This window comes from Clupea harengus, chromosome 11 (genome assembly GCF_900700415.2).
Source record: "Clupea harengus chromosome 11, Ch_v2.0.2, whole genome shotgun sequence".
Taxonomy (NCBI): domain Eukaryota; kingdom Metazoa; phylum Chordata; class Actinopteri; order Clupeiformes; family Clupeidae; genus Clupea; species Clupea harengus.
This window is the reverse complement of record NC_045162.1, coordinates 3,063,370-3,088,247: the sequence shown is the minus strand read 5'-3', so window position 1 is coordinate 3,088,247 and position 24,878 is coordinate 3,063,370. Positions and strand designations below refer to the sequence as shown.

Here is a 24,878-nt window from a genome sequence, read left to right as displayed (position 1 = left end):
GATTTCAACGTTTGAAGCAAGAACTCGTTCATGAGAACGGTTGGATATGATGCCGATTTAAATATACACATGCCTACCGAATACCATCACTGGTTTGGGATACGGTGCTTCCAACTTGAGACCCACTGGATGCCTTGGTTTGCAGTGTGGCCGAAGACAGGGGGAGAGACTGAAATCCAGCAGGCTTGGGTGGTCCCCTGAGCTGCCCGTTTGGTTTGCCCAGTCCCATGACAGAGGTTGGGTTCTCTGTTCTCGCAGTAGCCATGGCTTCAAGAGTTTCTCCTCAATATTCAAATCTTTATGTTTTTCTTTTGTTTGTTTTTCAAACTTTCTGACTTGCTTTCCAAATACACTTTTTGTTAAAAATGCCCTTTGATGTAAACAGTTCTGCTGTTTATAGAACTTTGAGTTTGGCCTTGTGTGATTGACAGTTCACACAGACTTGTACGCAGAGAACTCTTGAAAAGAAGAGTGTCTGACGTATAACAAATTTGTTTACATATACATCTATATGACAGCTCTCCTAAAAGAAGAGAAAATATTATTTATATGAATAAATAATTATGTCCTCACTCACAATATAAAAATCTATACGAGAGTGATTGCTCTGGAGTTCACGTCCGGTTTAATACTTGCTAAAGCAAACTTAACACAGGACTCCTTGTCTATGCCTCAAACGGACTTCCCTGAATTTTTATGTAATTTACAATTATTTTGTTGAAAGCTCAAAGTTCTTTAGTAGCTCTTGGGTTAGTAGTACCGCTTGTCTCACCCTAAGAGCCAAGTGCTGTTTTCTTAATGTTCTTTCTTTCTTTTTTTTTTTTTTACATTCAAATGGGCTTGTTTTCAAAAATGGCCCTCAGAATTCACTTGGATTAATATGGAAATACACGTTTTTCAAATGCTGCAGGCTACTTCAAGTTCTTTCAAATATTTATATTCTGCAGGGAATCTCCAAAAAGAACTTGACTTATGCTGGGATTCCCTGAAATGTTTTGTTGTTTTGTCTTCGGCGTGTTTGTGCTTTGAGTCTTGAATCGCCTTCTCTCCTTGTATCTTTGTAGTCTTTGGGTGATGTGCAAACAGCTTGAAAGAACTCAAAACTGCTGCAAAACCTATAGAGAATGCAGTCGACAGATCAGTGGTGGGCACAGTACAGAGCAACTGTATGTAGCCGTAGGGATTACTATAAAGCTCAATGTAAATATGAAATGAATATAGCAAATTCTTAATTCAACGAGAGCAAAAAACTATGTGCAACTCCCGCAATTATTACACACTGAAATGAGTGGCTACCATCAATCTAACAAATTGACATTGCAACAGATTTCGTTAATTGCGTTAAAACCCTCGAATGAACTTAACAAATAATACAAAGACCTTAGGTTGTTCTATAACGTTGTTACTTAAACACAATGGTAACATATGAGAAGTAAAGATAGATTATCTCGCTACGTAAAGGAATCAGCTAATAAAGTGACTTATAAGCTTTTTACATTAGTTTTTCACCCAAGTACAAACATACGTTATTGGCAACAAACTAAGCTTCAGCGTAGCCCCACGACGCATTACTATTGACACGCAGAAAAACGAGTCTAACGTCGTTACAACGAAGAAACTTTGACAAACACATGTCTCTGCTACTCGCGTCCCTCCATGAAGCTTTCTACCGGCGCACTTTTAGTGGATACCAAAACCAACCCTAAGCAAGCCGTAGCATTAGCAGGACAGCTATTTTGCTATGCTAACAAACTGCCATGGCCGATTGGCCAACCAATTCACGAAAGTACATGACCGATCTCGTGAATGAAAAAGTGTGACGTTAAAAAAAACCTGCCTGACAAACGTAAGTTTTAAGTTAACAACGTGAAATGTCTAAATATTTCAAATGTTAGTTGTTAGCTAAATTACCAACGAAAACTTCGTCTCAATGATAAAGAACGAACGTAGCTAGCAAACTTTAGCCAAAGCTACAACGCTAACATAGCAGAAGAAAATTAGAGGTTAGCTAACCGTATTAGCCAGACACTTACTTAGCAATACATACCTAAAGGCATCTACCTGGTCTATTCAACAAGTGTAACGCTAACTTACCACAGAGCTAACGTTGATTGTTGCTCATTAAGTTAACATGACAAAAGCCAAGTGGCTAGTTGTAGCTTACTTAACTAACGTTGCCTACACTGCTAGCATTATTTACTTCTCTTGAACTAACGTTATCGAATTAATAACAATCAAGACAACGTTAACTATAGTCAATAATATTGCGTTAGAGTAGTAGTTTTGACGTACCAATACGTGGTCGAATTTAGGCAGTCTAATTTCTTGGAGATGTTATTTAAGATAATAGCTAACGTTAGCAGCCATCTTCAGCTAACGTTAACAATTTGACTAGCTATTTATCCACTAGGATAACTATTCTCGGTGTGCTAATGGCTAACGGTTCATTCAATTCATACTTGAGCTAAAGTCACAACGCTAACATTAGACCTCCCCCCGTATATTTAAAGTTCAATGGTCAGGTCTACCTCGTGGATTGAAGAATGTCCTCTTATATTCAACCGAACCTTGGTCTTAATGGATCTTTATGCTTTTTTTTTTTTCCTGTAAAGTCCACACACTCGACTCTCTTTTGTCTCTGCGCAATATGGACGCACAGTCCTCGCTCTTTTTTTCCAATCTCCAACTCAACTTCACTGCCCGAGTTCCCAGAATACTATGCAGGTACAAGAACTAGCCAATCACCGAAACGAGTTCAAATTTGGTCTAAAGTGGGTGGAGCTAGAGTCCAAAGAACTGTATATCACTGTCAAATAACACGTACGTTAAATTACACTAAATTAAACTTAACAATCGTGTCACATCAGACAATGTTGTGTTTGCTATCGATTAATTAGACACCGTATGGTTAAAGAAAACCTTTAGTACTATCTCTCTCAGATGAAATAAGTCAGTGAAAGTTGCAGAGTGGAGAAAAAAAGAACACACACAAAAAATGATATTTGGCATAAAAACTATATTTTAAATGTGGTAGTTTACAAATTGGTACACTCACTTTACATTCAAATAAACATACATTTACTGAAATATTTTGAATCTGACAGTATTCTGACAGAATTTTCATCTCTTTGACTTCCATCGTACCCCTTATGTAAAAATATATTTGATACTTTAATACAAATACATTCATTCTCCTAGTTTCATGGCTCATATACTGTAACTGTACCCTAATAAATTGTGCCCCTTGAAAATCTTTATTTGGTTGAGAGTCAGGAGGAAACAAGTCATCCATTTTGATTGTTACACTATTGTTACACTATTATAAGCATCAGTGTTATTGTGCTTCATCATCAGTGCATTTTTGTTGAACATTTACATGATTTACAGTGATAACAAATGCATGGTCTGAAGAACAAACTGGTGTTCATTGCAACTACATACTAAATATAAACAGTATTGACTGCTCATTGTTGTGAAAGCGTTCATGAGGACATCTTCTCTCACAAATGAGTAGTCATTAAGAGGGAACAGTGTTTTTAGTTGATTAGTCCAGGCTGATCTCCCCTTTGTTATCACTGTTCACACTCATTGTAGATACATCCGACTGGTCACTGCTACGACTTGAGGACCGTAGAGGGCCTTCTTGGTGATAAGGGGATCCAGGTAGACCAGTTGAATAGATTAAATGAGGGGGCATCAGTACACTCAAATGCGGTGCGAAGTTAGGGTAGATGGGGGGATATGACTGGGGCATATGTGGAGGAAATTGGCTCTCTCTGACCACACTGTGATGCCCCAGGTTCGTATGCAGCAACACTGTCTCCTTGACCTCAACGGGAGACCGTCGGCTTGACAGACTGTCTGCTGCCGGGCCAAGAGGGGATTGTATCTTGGGGGTGAAGGGAGAACATCCAATACACTGTGGAGACGAAGACCCTAAAACAGCCGTGAACAAATATGTGGTGTTACACAGCACTAAACGGAGTGGGTAATTCTAGGTAATCAAATGTAAAGGAAATCAAATTGAGGTTTACACTACTCAGGGTATAACTCACCATTAATGCTGAATTGCCTTGGGTGGGGTGTATTGTGCTGAGGGGAATGCACAGAACTCTCAATGTCATTAGATTTGGGTGGTAAGCCCCGCGATCCCTTCCCACGGAGCACATCTGTAACCTGAATACGAAATGGTGAAGTTTGAGCGAAACATTCTGCGCTGGCTCTCCAGAGTCTCAAAATCAAATATTTCGCCATGAAAGGAGAAAGACATTGAAGTTCCTTGAGGCCATTGCAATTTTCTATATTTTATTTTATTTTATAATTTATTGTGATTTAATTGTACAGCACTTTGGTCAACGTGAGTTGTTTTTAAATGTGCTTTATAAATACATTTGACTTTGTAAAGGCCAGAGAGTCTAGAAATATTACTATTTGAATGCATTACAGATAATGCCCACATGGTGTTGCTATTGACTGAGGATCTTTATATGGAACAACAATGAAAAAGTGCCGCTTATAATCCCGATCATGTATGCACAGATGTCTGCCAGAAATCACATGTCATATCTTTCCTGGTTAACCCCACCCCACTCACCCTCTTGTTTTTGGCCACCATGACAGCTGTGTCGTTGTGGTAGTTCTTCAGACTGCTGTCAGCTCCATTCTTCAGCAGGGTCCGCACCGCCTCCACGTGGCCCCGACCACAGGCACTGTGCAAAGCCGTGTTGCCACTGTAAGACTGGCCGTTTACGTCACAGCCAAACTAAATCAGAGAAAGAAGAGAACGATAAAAACTTGCTTGTCACGCAGGGAACACAAGGGGGTGCCAAATGAATTGTTTAGCTACAGTGAGGGCAGCATTGTCCTTAGGGAGTATACACCAAACTTGTTTTACAACATTAATTACAAAAACAATTCTACTGTTCTGTAATGCAGATATGTGTAGTGGAATAGAATAGAATAAAATAGTAATTTTTATTTCGATCATATTAACCCTTTTTACATATCATATTTTGACTACTTCACAATTTGACCGATCAAAACTACATATCCCACATTTCACTGCATTGATTACAGTGCTATTGCTGCTACTATTCCTGCAGTCTTTTTTCCTTTTAGACAGACTCTCTCTCTCTCTCTCTCTCTCTCACACACACACACACACACACACACACACACACACAACCACCCATTCGTTCAGACTGACTTTTGCACAGATATGTCCCTACCTCAATGAGGAGGTCGACCATCTCCATATTGTTGGCCTCCACCGCATGCATGAGTGGGCTTCGACCACTTTTGTTGTCCTGGTGAGACAGAAGAAAAACACAATTCAGCTGACTCCACGGGGCAAATGAAAGTTACAGTTCTGCTCGTTTATGGCTTACACGTTGAGAAATGACACCACGACCGAGCTTAGTCACTGAACTGGTAAGAACCCAAAACTTAAGTCTGGCATGAAACCCAAGATCACAAGGTTTGAGGAACACCACACAGAAGGGTTAAAAAGACTGCTTAAGCGGAACGAGGAAACACACACACATTCCTTACCCAGACAGGAAATGAGGCACCTATGAATAAAATATGATGGGGGGTTTGGGGGGGCTGGTAGGGGTGTAGGAGAGAGGATGGAGACACTAAGGGGTTGTGGTGAGGAGGATGGAGAGGATGAGCTAGTGATGGGGTTGGTAACTTACCACTCCATTGATGTCTGCGCCATTGTTCAGCAGCAGTTTAACCAGCTCCTTGTTCCCATTCTGCACACTAAGGTGGAGTGGAGAGAGCCCTGAGGATTGATAGGGAGAGTAGTCAGTGGCCGTTCAGTTTGAGCTTTTTGCACCAAAGTGAAGATGCTTTGACTCCCTAAACAGAGTGTGCGAGATGGGCACAGAGACAACAACACTTTGATCTGTGATCTGCACTGTACTCAATCGGGCCTGCAGGGACACGCTTAGTTGCTTGGCTTATTTTCATTTATTCACACACACACACACACACACACACACACACACACACACACACACACACACACACACACACACACACACACACACACACACACACACACACACACACACACACACACACACACACACACAATGACACCTGTTTCTCTCTCTGTCTGCCTACAGCCCACATCACATGGATCCACATACACTTACACACACAGACACACACACCCCAACAGCATGCCTAGCCCCTCTCATCGAGTGGGTGATTTGTATTTCTAGGGGCTTTCTGGAAGGCAATGCAATGGGGAAACCAGGCTCTGCCCTAGCGTGTTTTGCTAAACAGGAAATGCCCTGTTCCTCTCACACCCAGGAACATGAGATCAAAGTAACAGCATTAATCATTCTATACATACAATTATGCCCATGCATAGAACACAACCACTAGCATTCCTTTAACAGTCACAGTAAAGGGCTCCAATAACTCCCTTAATTCACAATTATGCTTTGAAATCAGAAATACCCTTCCGCTTACATGAGATTTCCATTGTTAGTGAAAACCATTCAGTTTAATGCTAGTACTTCCAGTGCATTGTTTGCTGAACATTTGACTGGTGACCAATCCTGTTTTGCTGATTCTATTAGCCAAACCCCAAGCAACTCGCTGGGTTCTGGGAGCTCCATACTCATAATGATGATTAATCGGCTGACACATGGAAGAACTTACATGTATTTCTATGGGTACTCTGGAATGGATGCAGGTGAATGAGAACAGAAGAGCAAGTCAGTGGTCTATTTCTACCTGGGCACCCTTAAACACAGTGGCTGGCATGTTCACAGGCATGTCCACGCTGGGCCCAAAGGGTCACCCTCGCCCCGTCAAACTCACCCTCGTAGTTGCGGGTCTCCAGACAGGACGAGGTAGAGCCAGAGGAGTGGGAGAAGACGACGGAGAGGCAGGACGCATGGTTGTATTCACAGCACAAGTGGAGCGTGGTCTGACCATGGCGGTCCAGAGCACCAGGGTCAGCGTGTGCCTTCAGCAGAGCCCACAGTAGGCTCACATGACCAGTGATGACAGCCAAGTGCAGTGGGGTCTGAGGGAACAACAGACAGACAGGCAGACAGACAGACAGACAGACAGACAGACAGAGAGAGACAGGAAGGGGATGTCAGAATGTACCTCCCATTTAGAGTAAAGATATGTTATGTCATTACAGTACTAATTAATATTACAGTATGTATGCATCAGAACATGTGTGTATGTCAAAGGCCAAGAACACAAGACACCTGTTCAAACAACCCTGTGCAACATGCGTCAGAACTGTTGAGGATGCCTGTTTGTTTTCTTAAGAAGTAACTCTGTGCCCTGAAATTATAAACCACTTCCTGCTTGTGATTCCTGTCACAGGAACCCTTGTGACCTGGAACCAGTTTAGCAGGCTAAAGGTCATTACAATCGAAAGACTGAGAAGATAAGACTATGGTGACGCCTACACATAAAAAGAAAAAGGGACACCCTGTCCAGCTAAGGCTGCCAAATTGATGGGATTTCCCAATGAAGGTTTACATTGTACATGTACTTAAACTGCCTTATCTGCTGCTGGTAAACAACCCCAACAAAGTCCACAGTTGAAAATAAAAACCAAAACCAGAGAGGTTTAAGAAGTGTAACAGCAAGTAGCATTACTGGAGATTACAGCACTTACAATCAGAATGAAATCGGAATGTTTTGGATTTGTTGTTAAACGTTGTCGTAATTGTTGTTGTGGCTTGCTGCCGAAACCATCTGGTGGCGGGATATTCAATTTATGCCTGACACATGCATCATAATTTGCATTAGTATACCACACGTTTGTCCATTCGCCCTGTGAGTAAGAGTGAAACAGTATGTGACCTAGATGGATGCAATCCAAGTCAATCCATTTAGCGCAGGAGATTTTGGTCATATCCAAGAACAGCCATGCAATGCCAACAAAATTTCCTCCGTAAAGAAATCTCTGAGAAACCCCCAGTGCTGTGGACTTTTGGGGTTTTGCTTGCCAGAAAAGGCCGATGACTTTCACTTCAGTCAGGTTAAACGTGTGCTGTGCTGGAGCAGCGTTGGGAGGGAGGATCTTCCAGGAAGGGTGAGTGGTAAAAAAAAAAAAGCCAGAACAAAAGCGAGGAAGAGGCTGAAGAAATTCCTCTTGTGTCACAACTCTGCTGGCCCTCCCTTCCTGCTGAAATAACACTCCCATTTCCCCGAGTCTTCTCTGAATCATCGTCACAGATAACACTGAATGATTTTTGCCATCACATGTTTGCAAAGTTACACACACTCTCTCTCTCTCTCTCTCTCCCACACACACACACACACACACACACACACACACACATAAAGTACACAAAGTTGAGCAATGGTCAGATTGTTTGGTGTAGTGTAATGTACACTCATACCGGAAAGTATCAGTGAACTACGGCAACCTCTATCTTTTCAGCCATGGTTTAGCAACAACAAAAAAAACAGAGAGCACACAGAGCATTTGAGGACGGGAAGAGGGAGCTGTGAGAGACAGAGGAAGTGCCTGGGGGGTTTATCGGGAGGAGGGGGGGGAGAGGGAGAAAGAGAGGGAAATGGCATTACGGAGGGAAAATCCCTTCAATCTCCCCTACAGAGTGTCCTGAGATTTACATCTCCTCCCAAAATTGGGCTGATTCCAAAAAAGGCATGTTTAGTAGGAGGAAAAGACACTGGCATACTGCTGACTTACTTAAGAGGGCACGGCATGAGGAAGTTGTAGTCATACAGTTAACACTTCAGATGATTACTGACTACTCAAGAAAAATACTAAACAAAGAATTGAGGAAATAGTTTGTAAGGGTTTGACAATCACTTAATCAAGCATATTTTTTATTTTACATTTTTGAGAGTGAATAATTAAATGTTTTATGTAAACAGCAATGAAGACTAAATATTACTTCATTACAGGCCTACAAGAATACTGCAACTGTGTGTGTGTGTGTGTGTGTGTGGGTGGTTGTGTGTGTGTGTGTGTGTGTGTGTGTGTGTGTGTGTGTGTGTGTGTGTGTGTGTGTGTGTGTGGGGGGGGGGGGGGGTGTGGGTGTGTGTGAGAGGGGGGGGGAGGAAAAGAGAAATAGAAAGAAAGAAAGAGAGAGATAGACAGAGAGATAGAGAAAGAGATAGACAGACAACGCTAGAGTGGATGTGCAAGCGAGGAAGGGAGGGGGGAGAGAAGGGAAAGTCCCTACCCTGCCCTCAACGCAAGGTGTATTGAGAAACAAACCAGAGTCATGTGACTTCTCGGAATGAGGATACTGAAGTGAACAAACGCACTGCAGCTGTTTGCTGTACATTCACATAAGACACACACCCACATACTGGCATACACACACACACACACACACACACACACACACACACACACACACACACACACACACACACACACACTCACACACTCACACCCACAAATGAAAAACCCAACATCTAAATCAAGAGCAACAACGGCAGACCTTTCTTTAGAAAAAAAGCTACCAGTAAAGATTCCACTGCAAAATAGCACTAATATTTCTCATTGTGATAAAACCCCAGTCTCATGTTTTTATGTGTGTGTAACAAGGCCTTGAGTTTTGCTGCAGCAGTGGTGACAGGCACAGGAAGGTCATTCTGCATTTGAAATGTCAGTGTAACAGTGAGGTTTCAGGAGAGAGGGTGAGGGAAAAGACTGTATGCAACAAATGCTGCCTTAACCTTGTGTTGCAACAGACTGTGGAGACAAGCCATACATTTAGGGTGAATTGCTACAGTTATAACCTGTAATAGGGGCTTGCTGCTCGTTATGGCTTTTAATGCAGCACACAGTTGTGCATTATGAGAAATTGTTGTTAATGTTATGTTGTTATTGTATGTCGTTTTTTCTGTCTAAAACTGAGTGCATTTCTAGCCCTTTTTCTTTAGGGGTTTCTTTCCATCAATTCGAGTTTTACAGGGAAAGGATAATGACAAATAAAATCCCATGAGTGGCTTGAGACTACAACAATATTCAAACTTGAAAATATTTATGTATGTATTTTCATTACCGGTGTGGCTTTAAGTCTACAAGCACTACATTTAACCACCTGTGCACATTATTCTGGATATTAATCAGTCATTGTTCTGAGAACTCTCCCATGTGAAAGAGATCTGTCAACCGGCATTTTTTTCTCAGTTATGATAAAACAGGATATAGTACGACTGCGAGTCTTAACCAGAGAGAGAGGGAGAGAGAGAGAGAGAGAGGGAGAGAAAGAGAGCTGACAGGCTGAAAAAGGACGCTACTTCTGGTAAGTGGCCTCTGAGTGCAGATAAGGCTGAGGTGAGGTGATTTCTGAGGTTAGGCCTCAGACATGCGATGCTCACTGAGAGTGAATGAAAGGCGAGAAAGTCCCAGGGCTCGGGGCGCTTCGACAAGACGAGAGAGAAAAAAAGAGAAGAAAAATGTAGAAGTGGAGAGAAGCGACAGGTGTGTTGTTGGGGAAGAGAGAGGATGTCTGCATGAGGCCCCGTCTGCCAGGAATCACCGGGGTGATCTACAGGGGCCAAGAGTGTCAGGAACCACTGGGGTGATCTACAGGGGCCAAGAGTGTGGTGAACCATCGGGGTGATCTACAGGGGCCAAGAGTGTGGTGAACCATCGGGGTGATCTACAGGGGCCAAGAGTGTCAGGAACCATCGGGGTGATCTACAGGGGCCAAGAGTGTCAGGAACCACCGGGGTGATCTACAGGGGCCAAGAGTGTCAGGAACCATCGGGGTGATCTACAGGGGCCAATAGTGTGGTGAACCATCGGGGTGATCTACAGGGGCCAAGAGTGTGGTGAACCATCGGGGTGATCTACAGGGGCCAAGAGTGTGGTGATCCATCGGGGTGATCTACAGGAACCACCGGGGTGATCTACAGGGGCCAAGAGTGTCAGGAACCACCGGGGTGATCTACAGGAACTACCGGGGTGATCTACAGGGGCCAAGAGTGTGGTGATCCATCGGGGTGATCTACAGGAACCACCGGGGTGATCTACAGGGGCCAAGAGTGTCAGGAACCACCGGGGTGATCTACAGGAACTACCGGGGTGATCTACAGGGGCCAAGAGTGTGGTGATCCATCGGGGTGATCTACAGGAACCACCGGGGTGATCTACAGGGGCCAAGAGTGTCAGGAACCACCGGGGTGATCTACAGGAACTACCGGGGTGATCTACAGGGGCCAAGAGTGTGGTGAACCACCGGGGTGATTTACAGGGGCCAAGAGTGTGGGGAAGGAAGGAGGTGGCTGTGGTGAAGCTCTCGGGGGAGTTTGGCTTCGACTATTACTGGGAAATGGGAAAGAACTTCCTTCTTGCTGTCAGTCAGTACACAGTCAGATGCTATCCCAAAGTGTTGTCGGTGTTTCTCTGAGTGAAGGTTACCTACACATATATTTTGTGTCTGGATGTGTGTGTATGTGTGTGTGTGTGTGTGTGTGTGTGTGTGTGTGTGTGTGTGTGTGTATGTGTGTGTGTGTGTGTGTGCTTCCTCTACTCTGTTGTTGTTTGAGGTATGTTGAATTTGATTCCAGATAAATTTGAGTTGAAATGTGTGTCTGTATGTCTGTGTTTCTGTGTGTGTGTGTGTGTGGGTGTGCTTCCTCTACTTTGTTGTTGTTTGAGGTATGTTGAATTTGATTCCAGATTACATTTGACTTGAAATGTGTGTGTGGGTGTGTGTGTGTGTGTGTGTGTGTGTGTGTGTGTGTGTGTGTGTGTGTGTGTGTGTGTGTGTGTGTGTGTGTGTGTGTGTGTGTGTGTGTGTGTGTGTCTCACCTGTCTCATGTTATTATATATGTCCACATCTTTCTTCGCCGACTTTAAGATGTGAATGAGCCTGTGCACCATCTCCTCGTGGCCTTGCACCACAGCAATATGAAGAGGCCTGGCAGAGACACAAAATACAATGATAATTACTTGTAAGCAGGCAGGTCCTGGCTAATGACTCCCTGCCATATTTCCAACTTATAAACATTTCTTTAAAGCAATTCAACTTGACATTAAACACATTCAGGATGCACAGCCATCATTCACTGGCATGCACTCCTGCTTTGCCCAATCACTGCTCTCACTGGTCCAATCACTGCTCTCACTGGTCCAATCACTGCTCTCACTTGCCCAATCACTGCTCTCACTGGTCCAATCACTGCTCTCACTGGCCCAATCACTGCTCTCACTGGCCCAATCACTGCTCTCACTGGCCCAATCACTGCTCTCACTGGCCCAATCACTGCTCTCACTGGCCCAATCAGTGCTCTCACTGGCCCAATCACTGCTCTCACTGGCCCAGGCCCAATCACTGCTCTCACTGGCCCAATCAGTGCTCTCACTGGCCCAATCACTGCTCTCACTGGTCCAATCACTGCTCTCACTGGTCCAATCACTGCTCTCACTGGCCCAATCACTGCTCTCACTGGTCCAATCACTGCTCTCACTGGTCCAATCACTGCTCTCACTGGCCCAATCACTGCTCTCACTGGCCCAATCACTGCTCTCACTGGTCCAATCACTGCTCTCACTGGCCCAATCACTGCTCTCACTGGTCCAATCACTGCTCTCACTGGCCCAATCACTGCTCTCACTGGTCCAATCACTGCTCTCACTGGTCCGAAAGCAATCTCTTGCAGGGCATAATGCATGTTTTCTGATTTGAAATGCCAACAGATCAAGTAAAACACAGGCAATAGAAGAGAGACTGCAGGTACAGATGGTGCCTGTGCTGCACATTGTGGCTGTGATGCTGCTCACATATAACATTTCCTTCCAGCGCTTCTGGTCTGTGACTAGGCCTGCTGCAACCACATCAGCAACAATCCCCCCCCCCCCCCACACACACTGAAAAGTCACACACCAAAGTTATGATACACTGTCAAACAATTACAAAATACCTGCAAGATCCTCCAGTCAAAAATATACACAGAAAAAAAGATCATCAAGTTGGTGGTGGGTAGTTCATTATGGCTGAACACAATACAATGCACGTGTTCCCGCTCTCGACCCATCACAGGATGACATGCTGTATACAGTCAAAATGCTCATTCTAATTCAGGGCTAATTCTCACTGACATTCACCGGTAATCTTTTCTCCTCTGTCTGGTGTATGACATGGCATGGGTTTCCTGATAGCAGGCCTGCATGATTCTGATGGCACAAACAGAACAATGTATGCGTAGGCTACAAGGAAATTGTCAGGCCCTCGGGTTTGTTGAACATGTTAATGTGAAGTGAAAGTTAAGAGGAAAACTTCTGGGACCACGAAGAATTCAAAGAAGTTAATCTCTGTGTTTTTTTGTGTGTGTGTGTGTGTGTGTGTGTGTGTGTGTGTGTGTGTGTGTGTGTGTGTGTGTGTGTGTGTGTGTGTGTGTGTGTGTGAAGGTGTGGCTCTACATTCTTTGGACATGGTGTGTGAATGTATATGCTAGAGAGAACTGTTTGTGTGTGATTTGAGGCCAGCTGGCTGTATGTCTGTTCATATGTATGTGTGTGTGTGTGTGTGTGTGTATGTCTGTGTGTGTGTCTCTGTCTGTGTTTATGTGTGTGAGTCTGTGTATCTTTGCATGTGTGTGTGTGTGTGTGTATGTGTCTTTCTGTGTTTAAGGTTGCTTCCAGTAAGAGCTAGTTTGGTTTGAGGTAATTTCCTGTCTTCAGGGACAATGGCAGTGTTTTTTCTCTTTTGAATAATAATCATTATAATGGAAGACGCCCTCCCCCTTGGCTGGGGCATTTGCATATTTCTTTTCTATTTTTTTTTTTCAGATCCTTCGGACAGAAAAAAAAACTCCCCAAGAAAACGGTTACCATAAATCAGGAGATGGTACTGACACAGGAAGGCAGGAAGCCCTTGCGATGAACTGTGGCCCCTTTCAAACTAAGCCATTGCAGATCATTTCTCAGTACACTTTTATCTACTCAGATAGGAGATGTGTAACTCTTGTTAATGCTTTTCAGGCACAGACAGACACAACTGAAACTGCACAAATATACCGTCCTCAGGGCCTCGTATCGGAACGGCCTGTCATTTTACACATTAAGCTGGTGTCTTCACTCACGTTTGGGACAATCACTAGAGGGAAACTTTGATGAACAGGCCTGGTTCACGCACCACAGGTGACAAAATATTGCAGGCAATCTGATTTGTCGATGCTGTGCATCAGGAAGAAAATATTTCGTTTTTCATTGAAACGTACATCGTACCCATAAAATCGATGCTCCTGTTCACATTTCTAATTCCTACAGTCTACATAATGCACCTATCTTCCCACAAGGAAGTAATGCTTACCCCATATATATATATAAAAAAAAAAAAAGTGTCACTGGCAATCATGCAGAAATGAAAAACACTCTTCCATCCAAAACATACAAATAGAAAAAAAAGCCTAAAAAAAAAATAGAATAATAATGCATATTAAACACATTATTATTGTGAAGTTGTGTAGATGGTTATGTGCCTTTTTGTGGGCACTATTATGTAGCGTTGACCACAGACTGTGTGGCCATGTCTGTGTGCATGTGTATATAGATATTTAAACCTTATGACTCAAATCACCAGTCCAATTGTGATAATAGCCCCATAATATATATATATATATTATCAACTTGCAAAACTTAAAGAATGCAAAAATAGCTAAGAGGAAACCCCATGGGAGAGTCCTGTACTTGTGTCAACCCTCCGTAAAGCCTGTTGCAGAGAAGAGAAGCACTCACAGAGAAGAGAAGCACCCTCCGGTAAAGCCTGTTGCTGTGTTATGTTGACTGCTAAGAGAAGAGAAGCACTCTCCGGTAAAGCCTGTTGCTGTGTTATGTTGACTGCTAAGAGAAGAGAAGCACTCTCGTGGCATTCACATAAGAAACGATGTGAGCAAAGCTTAGTGGTTCTACAGGACGTTTGCATTTTGAACATCATTTAATTTTGAAAGCGAAACTGACCATTGAAAAGCCTTACATAAAGTCTAGAAAGAGGAAGATAAAGTGATGTGGCATACTGATATGAGAGTGCAGTTGGATGACCATGGCGGACATGATAAAGGTTGTGGTCTGCCAGGAAGACAAAGCAAAACTGCAGCAGTCACCCTTGGCACTTCTCTGTCTGTCGTAACATCTGCCAGTTTTGACGGTAAATGATCTCATAAGCTGATGGTCATATAAGGCCTCATAAAAAATAAATAAAGTGGATGTGGTGGACATTTTTTCAACCAACTCTGATGACCCCAGCTGTGTGTGTTTGTGTGTGTGTGTGTGTGTGTGTGTGTGTGTGTGTGTGTGTGTGTGTGCGTGTGTGTGTGAGTGCGTGTGTGTGTGTGTGCGCGTGCGCGTGTGTTTGTGTCTGTGTGTGTGCTGGGTCTCAGTAGTAGTAAGGATAACTAAACAATACAACTAAAACAACTAAAACTATACAACAGTATACAACAGTCATCACTTCAACTGCAAAATGGCAATACAATGTAGTCCTATGGGCCAAAAGGATCCCTGCACATTAGGAAGCTGTGAGATATGCGATGCAATTCACAAAGACCATTAAGGACATTGTACAAGTAAGCAGAGTGGCCTTGGTTGCCCTGAAGGTTGAAATATGGTCAGCGCAACTGCCCTGAATAAGAGCGTTGGCATTATATCCTATCGTAGGATTATTAAGAAAAATACTTGTCAGATGGTATACAGTATAAGCTGTACAGGATAAAGGGTCCATTGATATGAAATTCTGACTAATTATGCTTGTCATCATTACTGTGTGGTCTGATGTACACAAAATGTAGTGTTACAATAAGACTGGACTTAAAAAGGTGGACTTAAAAGCGATCGGGAATCGAACCTGGGTCAGCCATTTGAAAAACAGTGATCCAAGCCACTGTACCACAACTCCCCCATTATGGATATGTCAGTCATTATGGGACTTATGGGTATATGGGGTACACATTTGTGAGCATACCTGTCTTATTTGAACTTAACATTCTCTTTCTCTCTCCTCCAGAAGCCTCAGTGATATGCCTCTCTCTTTCTCTCTCCTCCAGAAGCCTCTGTGATATGACCCTCAGTGATATGCCTCTCTCTTTCACTCTCCTTCAGAAGTCTCAGTGATATGCCTCTCTCTTTCACTCTCCTTCAGAAGTCTCAGTGATATGCCTCTCTCTTCCTCTCTCCTTCAGAAGTCTCAGTGATATGCCTCTCTCTTTCACTCTCCTTCAGAAGTCTCAGTGATATGACCCTCTCTTTATCTCTCCTCCAGAAGCCTCTGTGATATGACCCTCAGTGATATGACCCTCTCTTTCTCTCATTTTCTCTGATAACATCTCTATGTTTCTCTCATCTCTCCATCATTCTCCTCTTCTCTCTCTCTTTCTATCTCTGTCACTCTCATTTTCGTTTGAGTTGCAGGTGAAACCCTGTTTTGACTCTCTAGTTCCTGGAAGTGGGTTTGTCAAAGTGAGACCGCAGGGCCCAGATAACACAGGGTCTGAGCCTCGGTCTGACGTAGGAGCCCTCGGCGGGGCGAGCGCGGCGCGACCATGGTGCAGATGCGGCATCCTGTTCGGCAGAGGTGCGCGCAAGCCTCGCATCCCCTGTGGTCAGCCATGAAGTTCACACGCCCAGCGGCTGTCAGTAAACAAAGGGAAGTTGTGACGACAAACCGGCGCAACTCAAACGCGCCGCTGTCTGTGGCACACTTCATCAGAAAAGGCAGGTCCTGAGACATAAACAACCACACGGGGGGATTTTATAGGCTAGAGATGTATTACTTCTGTTTGCTACTTTTTGATGAGGGATTTTAATAAAGCTGCAATGTAAAACAGTAATTAAGTTTTCACTGAAGGCAAACTTGCAGGCTCAGTCATTGAGGTTATCATGGTACCAGTTCCTGCTACAGTAGTTGAAAGGAGAGTATTATCAGATTTGTCTCTCACACTTTGTACTCATCGTGACTCAATGGATCAATCTTTGCTTTATCATGTTTAAACATGTTTTTTAAAAAGTGAATCAAATATGTGACAGAGTAATGCGTCTCAATGCAACCATCTCAATGTTCTACATACATCCCCAAACACTGCTGGGAAGGCAGCTGATAAATGTTCAACCTAAAACATTATGCAACAATTAAATAAAAAAAAAGCTATAAAATCATTTTGGTGATACACGGACTTGTAATACGGAGAATGGCGTCTGTGCCACTGCCAGAGCACGCCTGGTCCGCCTGATGTTGGGGTACAGGGCGCAAATGCTTTATGAAACCACCTCACAGAACAACAACTAGAACCATGCACTAGCTATAAGAGGAAGCTAGTATTTTAGCATTTTAGCATCATGGCGGAGGTGACGAAGAAACTGAGGAAGACGTTGTCGGAGGATAGGAAGAAAATAAAAGTAACCGAGCAAGTCAGATGCCGATGTGGCCTTCTTTCTGGACTAGTCTAATAACGTATTAACTCCCTTGCTATGTCTTGTGTTGCGCTTGCTTGATGTTTGGCTGTGTCAGGAAAGGTATCGACCCGCTAGTTTTCATTAAACATCCTTGCCAATGTTATTTATGAAAGAATTCAACATAGGCTGTTACGGTGCAAACCCATGACAGCGACGCGATGCGCTTCCATCGCTTTGAGTGGGCGTGTTGTAGCGTGTGGAAATAGCATTTTCAAACCGGCAGAGACGACACCAAACAATCTAATTGGCCGCTGCCGGGAAAATCGCTCCTCATTTGCATAGGATTCAACTTTTTCCAACTTTTATCGGTCGCGTCGCCCAAAACGGTGGTCTACGTCACAATGGATTGGCTCCCGTTGAAATGCATGGGATTTAGAATATCACGTCGCTCGTAACGGTGTCATGGGTTTGCACCGTTACCTGTTATCCACAATGGAATGCAGAAATAGATTGCATTCAGGTTGGTCCAATATCTTATGCCTTCCCCACTCATGTAGGCTACTTGTCTCTGTTGCTTTTGCCTTTTACACATCAGGTTCTTTCCCCGTCTCTGGGGTATCCCATACCATCAGTAAATCTATGCATAGTCTACACTCACCAGTAACCTTGTGTTATGAAAATGGCTAACTTCAGGTTTCAGGTTCTGCAGGGGTTCTGCAGGGGTTCTCGATGCATTGACTGCAAGGAGTCAAAAGCTAATATGATGTTGCAGTACAAGCGCATGCACTGCCATTTCCGCCGGTCGTCATAATAGGGCCCTAGATTTGACTAGATTTCGCAGGAATGCCAATTTGACAATTACACTCATACTTTTAGATTTGACATCAGACGATTCACATTTGTCTTCTTTATCAGCTCCTAGCTCTCTGTATCTTCACACACTCACTCTCTCACTCCCATGTCTCTCTCTCAACATACACATCCCTATAGTTAAAGGTGCAGTCTGTGATTCTGGCAAAAGGTTGTTGATATTTGAGCTCCACAGCCAATCAAATTGGCTCACAGTATGAACACAGAAACATGACGAGGACAGGTTAAAGGCTCACAGTATAAACACAGAAACATGAAGAGGACAGGTTAAAGGGGAATTAGTTGGTGGGATAGGGATTTAATAAACATGCAATGGGGAGAGTGAGAGAGAGAAAGACAGAATGAGAGCGAGAAATAGAAAGAGTGAGAAATATAGAGATTAAGCGAGCAAGAGAGAGAGAGTGTGTGTTTGAGAGAAAGAGAGAGAGAGAGGGAGAGAGTGTGTGTTTGAGAGAGAGAGAGAGAGAGAGAGAGGGAGAGAGAGAAGGACAGAGAGAGAGAGAGAGAGAGAGAGAGGGAGAGAGTGTGTGTTTGAGAGAGAGAGAGAGAGAGAGAGGGAGAGATCAGTCGACTGCGAGAAAGCGGTAAGTGAGGAAGTGTGAAGCGGATGTTTGGGTTTTTGAACCCATTCATTTAAAAACACACACAAAGAGAAAGAGAAAAGGCCCGAGAGAGATCGAGAGACACCTGAAGAAACCGCAGTCACCAGACAAGCAAGCGCTTTCCCGAAAGTCAGGGGCTCTGAAAGCGCTGAGAACTAAACAGGGTGAGAGAACGAAGAGCCCTCTGACGTCAGTAGGATGAGTATGTCTGTGTGTAAATGTGTGTGCGTGCGTATGTACTTAAGTATTCTTATCTAAATTTTTTCTCTTGAAGTCTTTTTTTTTCGTTTGAAAAAAAAAAAAAAACTCTAACAAGTTCATGCTTGCCAGCAAATGAATCTGGGCAATTCCACACCATTGTGCAAGAAGATAGAGCCCCAACCTATGAATACTTTACTCTGAAGATAGAGCCCCAACCTATGAATACTTTACTCTGAAGATAGAGCCCCAACCTATGTATACTTTACTCTGAAGATAGAGCCCCAACCTATGAATACTTTACTCTGAAGATAGAGCCCCAACCTATGAATACTTTACTCTGAAGATAGAGCCCCTACCTATACTTTACTCTGAAGATAGAGCCCCAACCTATGAATACTTTACTCTGAAGATAGAGCCCCGACCTATGAATACTTTACTCTGAAGATAGAGCCCCAACCTATGTATACTTTACTCTGCTCTCTTCCCCTTTGGACTGATGGAACGCTGTGCATCAGGCATTGTAAAATGCCCCACACAATAAACAGCCTATAAATATGACAGGCAAATATAGAGTAGATTTTGTAGAATTATAGAGTAGATAGAGAGATGTCTTTGTATAGTGCTGCATTAACTTGAACAGTATCACTATTGTAAGTCTACTGAGAAAAATGTACAGTGCATTAATTCTGTCATTAGTGCAACATTAGTACATCAGAACAGATGTGCAACACACAATCATGTCCTTATGCAAAATCAACGGTATTTACAAATAGTTTGCAGTTTCACTCATGTGAGTGTGTGTGTTCTGATACCATCGGATGGTTCATGTGGGCGATGCTTGATGGTTATGGTAAAAGTGAAGGCATCCATGTGTAAAAGACTCACGTCCCGTGGCCTTCACGGCACACCTCCACTCCTGCTTCACCTAGGGTTAGTGTGTGTGTGTGTGTGTGTGTGTGTGTGTGTGTGTGTGTGTATGTGTGTGTGTGTGTGTGTGTGTGTGTATGTGTGTCACGGCACACCTCCACTCCTGCTTCACCTAGGGTTAGTGTGTGTGAAGGTGTGGGTGTGTGTGTGTGTGTGTGTGTGTGTGTCACGGACCACCTCCACTCCTGCTTCACCTCTCTCACTTTAGTCTAAATATTTACCAAGCCCCCCCAGAGACTTACGCCCACACACTCACAGGGTCTTTTGACTCATATCGCTTACCGCATGCACATTTGTGTCTTCTCGACCTTGGTTGTACACAGACTCATGTGGGAACACTCACTCTCACACATACTCATAAATATACAAAGCGCACACACACACACACACACACACACACACACACACACACACACACACACACACACACACACACACACACACACACACACACACACACACACACACAGCTGGGCACATGCATAGACATACTGTACATTCATTTACACAAACAAAAAGACATCAAATCAGACACTCCTTTAAACCTAAAATAAGATCCTTCAAAGACATTTAACGATGTTTGGGGATGAAGTGGTAACACACAGCAAAGCTACCAATAGTCTACGCTCACCACAGGCCACATGTGTTGCCACTGTTATAACAACATTGTGCTACAGTACAAATAGTTATGCAACTCTAATCATGGATCGCCCCTCATCACTCATACGGCCACGTGTGGGCGACAGTGGTACAGTAGGTAGAGAAGTTGTTTAGTAATCAGAAGGCTGCTAGTTCGATTCCCTGTCGAAGCGTCCTTGAGCAAGACACTGAACCCCTAATTGCTCCTGATGTGCAGTGTGCCATCAGTGTAAATGTAAAATGTGTATACACATATGTAAGTCGCTTTGGATAAAAGCGTCTGCTAAATGACTAAATGTAATGTAAATGTGTTGCTACTGTCATTCTCCAACAACATTGTGCTACAGTACAAATAGTTATGCAACTCTAATCATGGATCGCCCCTCATCACTCATACGGCCACGTGTGGGCGACAGTGGTACAGTAGGTAGAGAAGTTGTTTAGTAATCAGAAGGCTGCTAGTTCGATTCCCTGTCGAAGCGTCCTTGAGCAAGACACTGAACCCCTAATTGCTCCTGATGTGCAGTGTGCCATCAGTGTAAATGTAAAATGTGTATACACATATGTAAGTCGCTTTGGATAAAAGCGTCTGCTAAATGACTAAATGTAATGTAAATGTGTTGCTACTGTCATTCTCCAACAACATTGTGCTACAGTACAAATAGTTATGCAACTCTAATCATGGATCGCCCCTCATCACTCATACGGCCACGTGTGGGCGACAGTGGTACAGTAGGTAGAGAAGTTGTTTAGTAATCAGAAGGCTGCTAGTTCGATTCCCTGTCGAAGTGTCCTTGAGCAAGACACTGAACCCCTAATTGCTCCTGATGTGCAGTGTGCCATCAGTGTAAATGTAAAATGTGTATACACATATGTAAGTCGCTTTGGATAAAAGCGTCTGCTAAATGACTAAATGTAATGTAAATGTGTTGCTACTGTCATTCTCCAACAACATTGTGCTACAGTACAAATAGTTATGCAACTCTTATCATAGATCGCCCCTCATCACTCATACTTACACATTACTTGTGTATATGTGTGATATGGTAAAGTAGCATGCCACACAAAAAGTTGAATGTGAGCATCTCTGTGCCTGTGTGTTTGTGTGTATGTGTGCGTGTGTGTGTAGGTGTGTGCATGTGTGTTTGTCTGTGTATGTGTGCGTGTGTGTGTGTGTGTGTGTGTGTGTGTGTGTATATCTGTGTGTGGGTGTGTGCGTGTGGGTGTGAGTGTGTGTGTATGTGTTTGTTTGTCTGTGTATGTGTGCGTGTGCGTGTGGGTGTGTGCGTGTTTGTCTGTGTGTGTGTGTGTATGTGTTTGTTTGTCTGTGTATGTGTGCGTGTGCGTGTGCGCGTGTGCGTGTTTGTCTGTGTATGTGTGCGTGTGCCCGTGCGCGTGTGTGTTTGTCTGTGTGTGTGTGTGTGTGTGTGTGTGTGTGTGTGAGAGAGAGAAAGAGAGAGAGAGAGAGAGGGATAAAACATTTCTCAAAAACAGACAAACTCGGTACAGAGAGCATAGAGAAAGCCTTACGTGTCTCCATCATCATCTTGGTGTGTTGCTAGGGCAACATCTGTGTGCAGGCATTCCTCGACCTGCCACAAGGAGGGGGGCGCTCTGGGTCCAGGGACACCATGGGGTGATCGAGGCCAGGGATACAACACACAGGAATCTAGGTAGAGTAGAGTAGAGTAGAGTAGAGTAGAGTAGAGTAGAGTAGAGTAGAGTAGAGTAGAGTAGAGAAGAGTAGAGTAGAGTAGAGTAGAGTAGAGAAGAGAAGAGAAGAGAAGAGAAGAGTAGAGTAGAGTAGAGTAGAGTAGATTAGAGTAGAGTAGAGTAGAGTAGAGTAGAGAAGAGAAGAGTAGAGTATGTATGTACAGTTTAGAAAATTAAATTATTTAAATTATTAAATTATTAATAACCCATTTAGAACATCTATTACAATCTAATGAGATAAATATATTTCAGTTACATCACAGTCCAAAGACGGCCTTTTTCATCTGATACAGTTAAGTGCCATTAATCGAACAGCACGGTCAGAGAAAACGCCTACAGATTACTCTTATTCAACATAAAACAATCATTTGGTTGTTTTCACATACGCATCACCCCAATAAACCATGACCAGTGTCCAGATCAAGAGTTGGCCGAAGTCGACCATGCAAACACATGGCATGTGGGGGCCAAACTTCACTGGGTGGAAAGATCACACAACTGCCAGTGGAAGACGTACCAAGGCAAATGAGCAGTGTCCCTTACAGACTTTGATGACTTTCACTTAAAAATCTTGCTCACCATCCCGAAAACCTTACACAATTGCATCCTTGCGAGAGTAAAGCACCTTAAAGGCAGGAATAATCTCCATAAATAATTTCAGGAATCAAGGATTTAATGTTCACATGCAGTGATACCGTATTTTCCCGACTATAAACTACACAGTATATAGACTGTGTAAATAAATACAATGGTTGTAATAGAGTGGTGTGGTGAACAGTTTTGCTAAAACAAGTGTCACGTAAGGTCAGGCAGAAAGGCCTGTGTGCAGAGACAAGTGTCACGTAAGGTCAGGCAGAAAGGCCTGTGTGCAGAGACAAGTGTCACGTAAGGTCAGGCAGAAAGGCCTGTGTGCAGAGACAAGTGTCACGTAAGGTCAGGCAGAAAGGCCTGTGTGCAGAGACAAGTGTCATGTAAGGTCGGGCAGAAAAGCCTGTTTTCGAAAACCTTGACCACCATTTGAGGTTTCGTCAGGTGCAGGCTGTCGGGGACAGCCAAGTATTAATGAAAGGGTCTCTGTAGAGGGGATGCAGACTAGTCAAGGACAAAACCTACCGATAGGTTATAAACAGGGTCTTAGAAAACATACACAAGGACACACACCAGCTCGCACAAGCCATGATTGAATCAACTTCAGTTCATCGCTTTCTCTCGTCTGCCTCTCATTGAAGTATCAACTCTAAGATTTGAAGAATACGTTCTCTACAACAACCGCATTACAGTATTTTATGTAATTTTATAAAACAAACCTGTGTATTTAGCGCACCCATGAATTAACAACAGTTTATTCAACGTTACATCATCCTGTCACATAAAACAAAATGCTATGTAGTTGTGGTGTGAGCACTAGCCATTTACAAGTTGTATGGGATGGGCATTTCAAGCAAAAAACGCTACACCATCTCCCCGCACGTAAGCACACAAAAACACATAGGCTACCTCATTCCCACTCACAGTGAACACCATGCAGTTATTTAGTGTTTATTTAGTGTTATTGTGTCATGTGGGAATGGACGCTGAATGTTTAAGCGTTATCGTTAGTAGATCCCCTGGCTGAATTATCGTGTACAAGAAGGGCAAGGGGGGACTTCACCCCCTTCATTAACTACATTGGAACCCAAGACAGTCTTTTATTGGTGAGCTGATTTTGAGAAATTAAACTTGGCTTCAGGTTATGCAGCAAACAGTGTTACTTGGTTGCTATGGTTGCCTAGTTGCTATGCTAGCTAACTAGCTAGCGGGCAGAGTTCCATTTGCATGGTATGATAGCTAGCTATCTAGCTGATGTTTCAGTCTCCTCAGAACTGTTATAGGAAAAGGTAGAAACTCTCAGGGTGCCTGTGCACCTTTTAACATGAGTTCATATTAACACACACTAGCACACACACATTAATGGGATTTGTATGTGAATGAGGAAGAGAGGCCCATTCTACCTGGCAGATTTACTGTGCGTGTTACTAACTTCCAGGCAGAAAAAATGCGTTCCCATGTATTAACTGCAGGACTTCATTCACCGCGGTTAATAGTCAGGAAACTAGAGTTTCAATGCTGGCTCTTTCAGTATGAACATAGATATTGGATTTACTTGGATGGAGTAATTAATGCCACATACAACATACAAAATGTACTTCAAACTGATACCACCACAAGAGCCACCACTTATTGTAAATAAGACCTGACCTCACGCCATAATACCCATTTTCCAGAAGACTACTACGAGAGAACCTACTGATCACTCATCTTGATTTGACTTCTGCACCCTCTCCACAGTACCTTGGCACTCATAAACTACCACCTGATGCTCCGCTGTGGCACTTTTGACAACCTGGCAGGGTGACACACAGTCATGGAGGGGCTGATCTGATGTAGTGATGCCTTTACACACTCACTCCTACTTGATGCCAAAAGCCAATTTAAATTTACAACTATAATTAGAGGGTGTGTTTTTACAATATTCCCAAAGAAATGCAACAATATATCAATCAAAGTAATCAACCTGTTAT

The 24,878-nt window shown here is 43.4% G+C and overlaps 1 protein-coding gene across 6 annotated transcripts in view; it reads right to left on the bottom strand.

Moving 5' to 3' along the window:
- The window catches only part of ddx61 (DEAD (Asp-Glu-Ala-Asp) box helicase 61), a 32,694-nt gene that overhangs the window by 5,439 nt on the left and 2,377 nt on the right, over positions 1-24,878 (bottom strand). For 3 of the 6 annotated variants that reach the window (XR_004164711.2, XR_004164710.2, XR_004164712.2), the window contains 9 exons: positions 22,135-22,273; positions 11,789-11,897; positions 6,838-7,045; positions 5,697-5,785; positions 5,229-5,306; positions 4,595-4,762; positions 4,056-4,176; positions 2,529-3,936; positions 828-1,115 (listed from right to left, as the gene is read on the bottom strand). Coding sequence is in view for 2 of the 6 variants with exons in the window: in XM_031577026.2 (XP_031432886.1) it covers positions 78-265 (188 nt within the window). In the remaining 4 variants the exon portion in view is untranslated. Of the gene's footprint in view, positions 1-77; positions 1,116-2,528; positions 3,937-4,055; positions 4,177-4,594; positions 4,763-5,228; positions 5,307-5,696; positions 5,786-6,837; positions 7,046-7,657; positions 8,869-11,788; positions 11,898-22,134; positions 22,274-24,878 lie in introns of those variants that run through there. The other 3 variants (XR_004164713.2, XM_031577026.2, XM_012839369.3) reach the window with 3 other exon arrangements.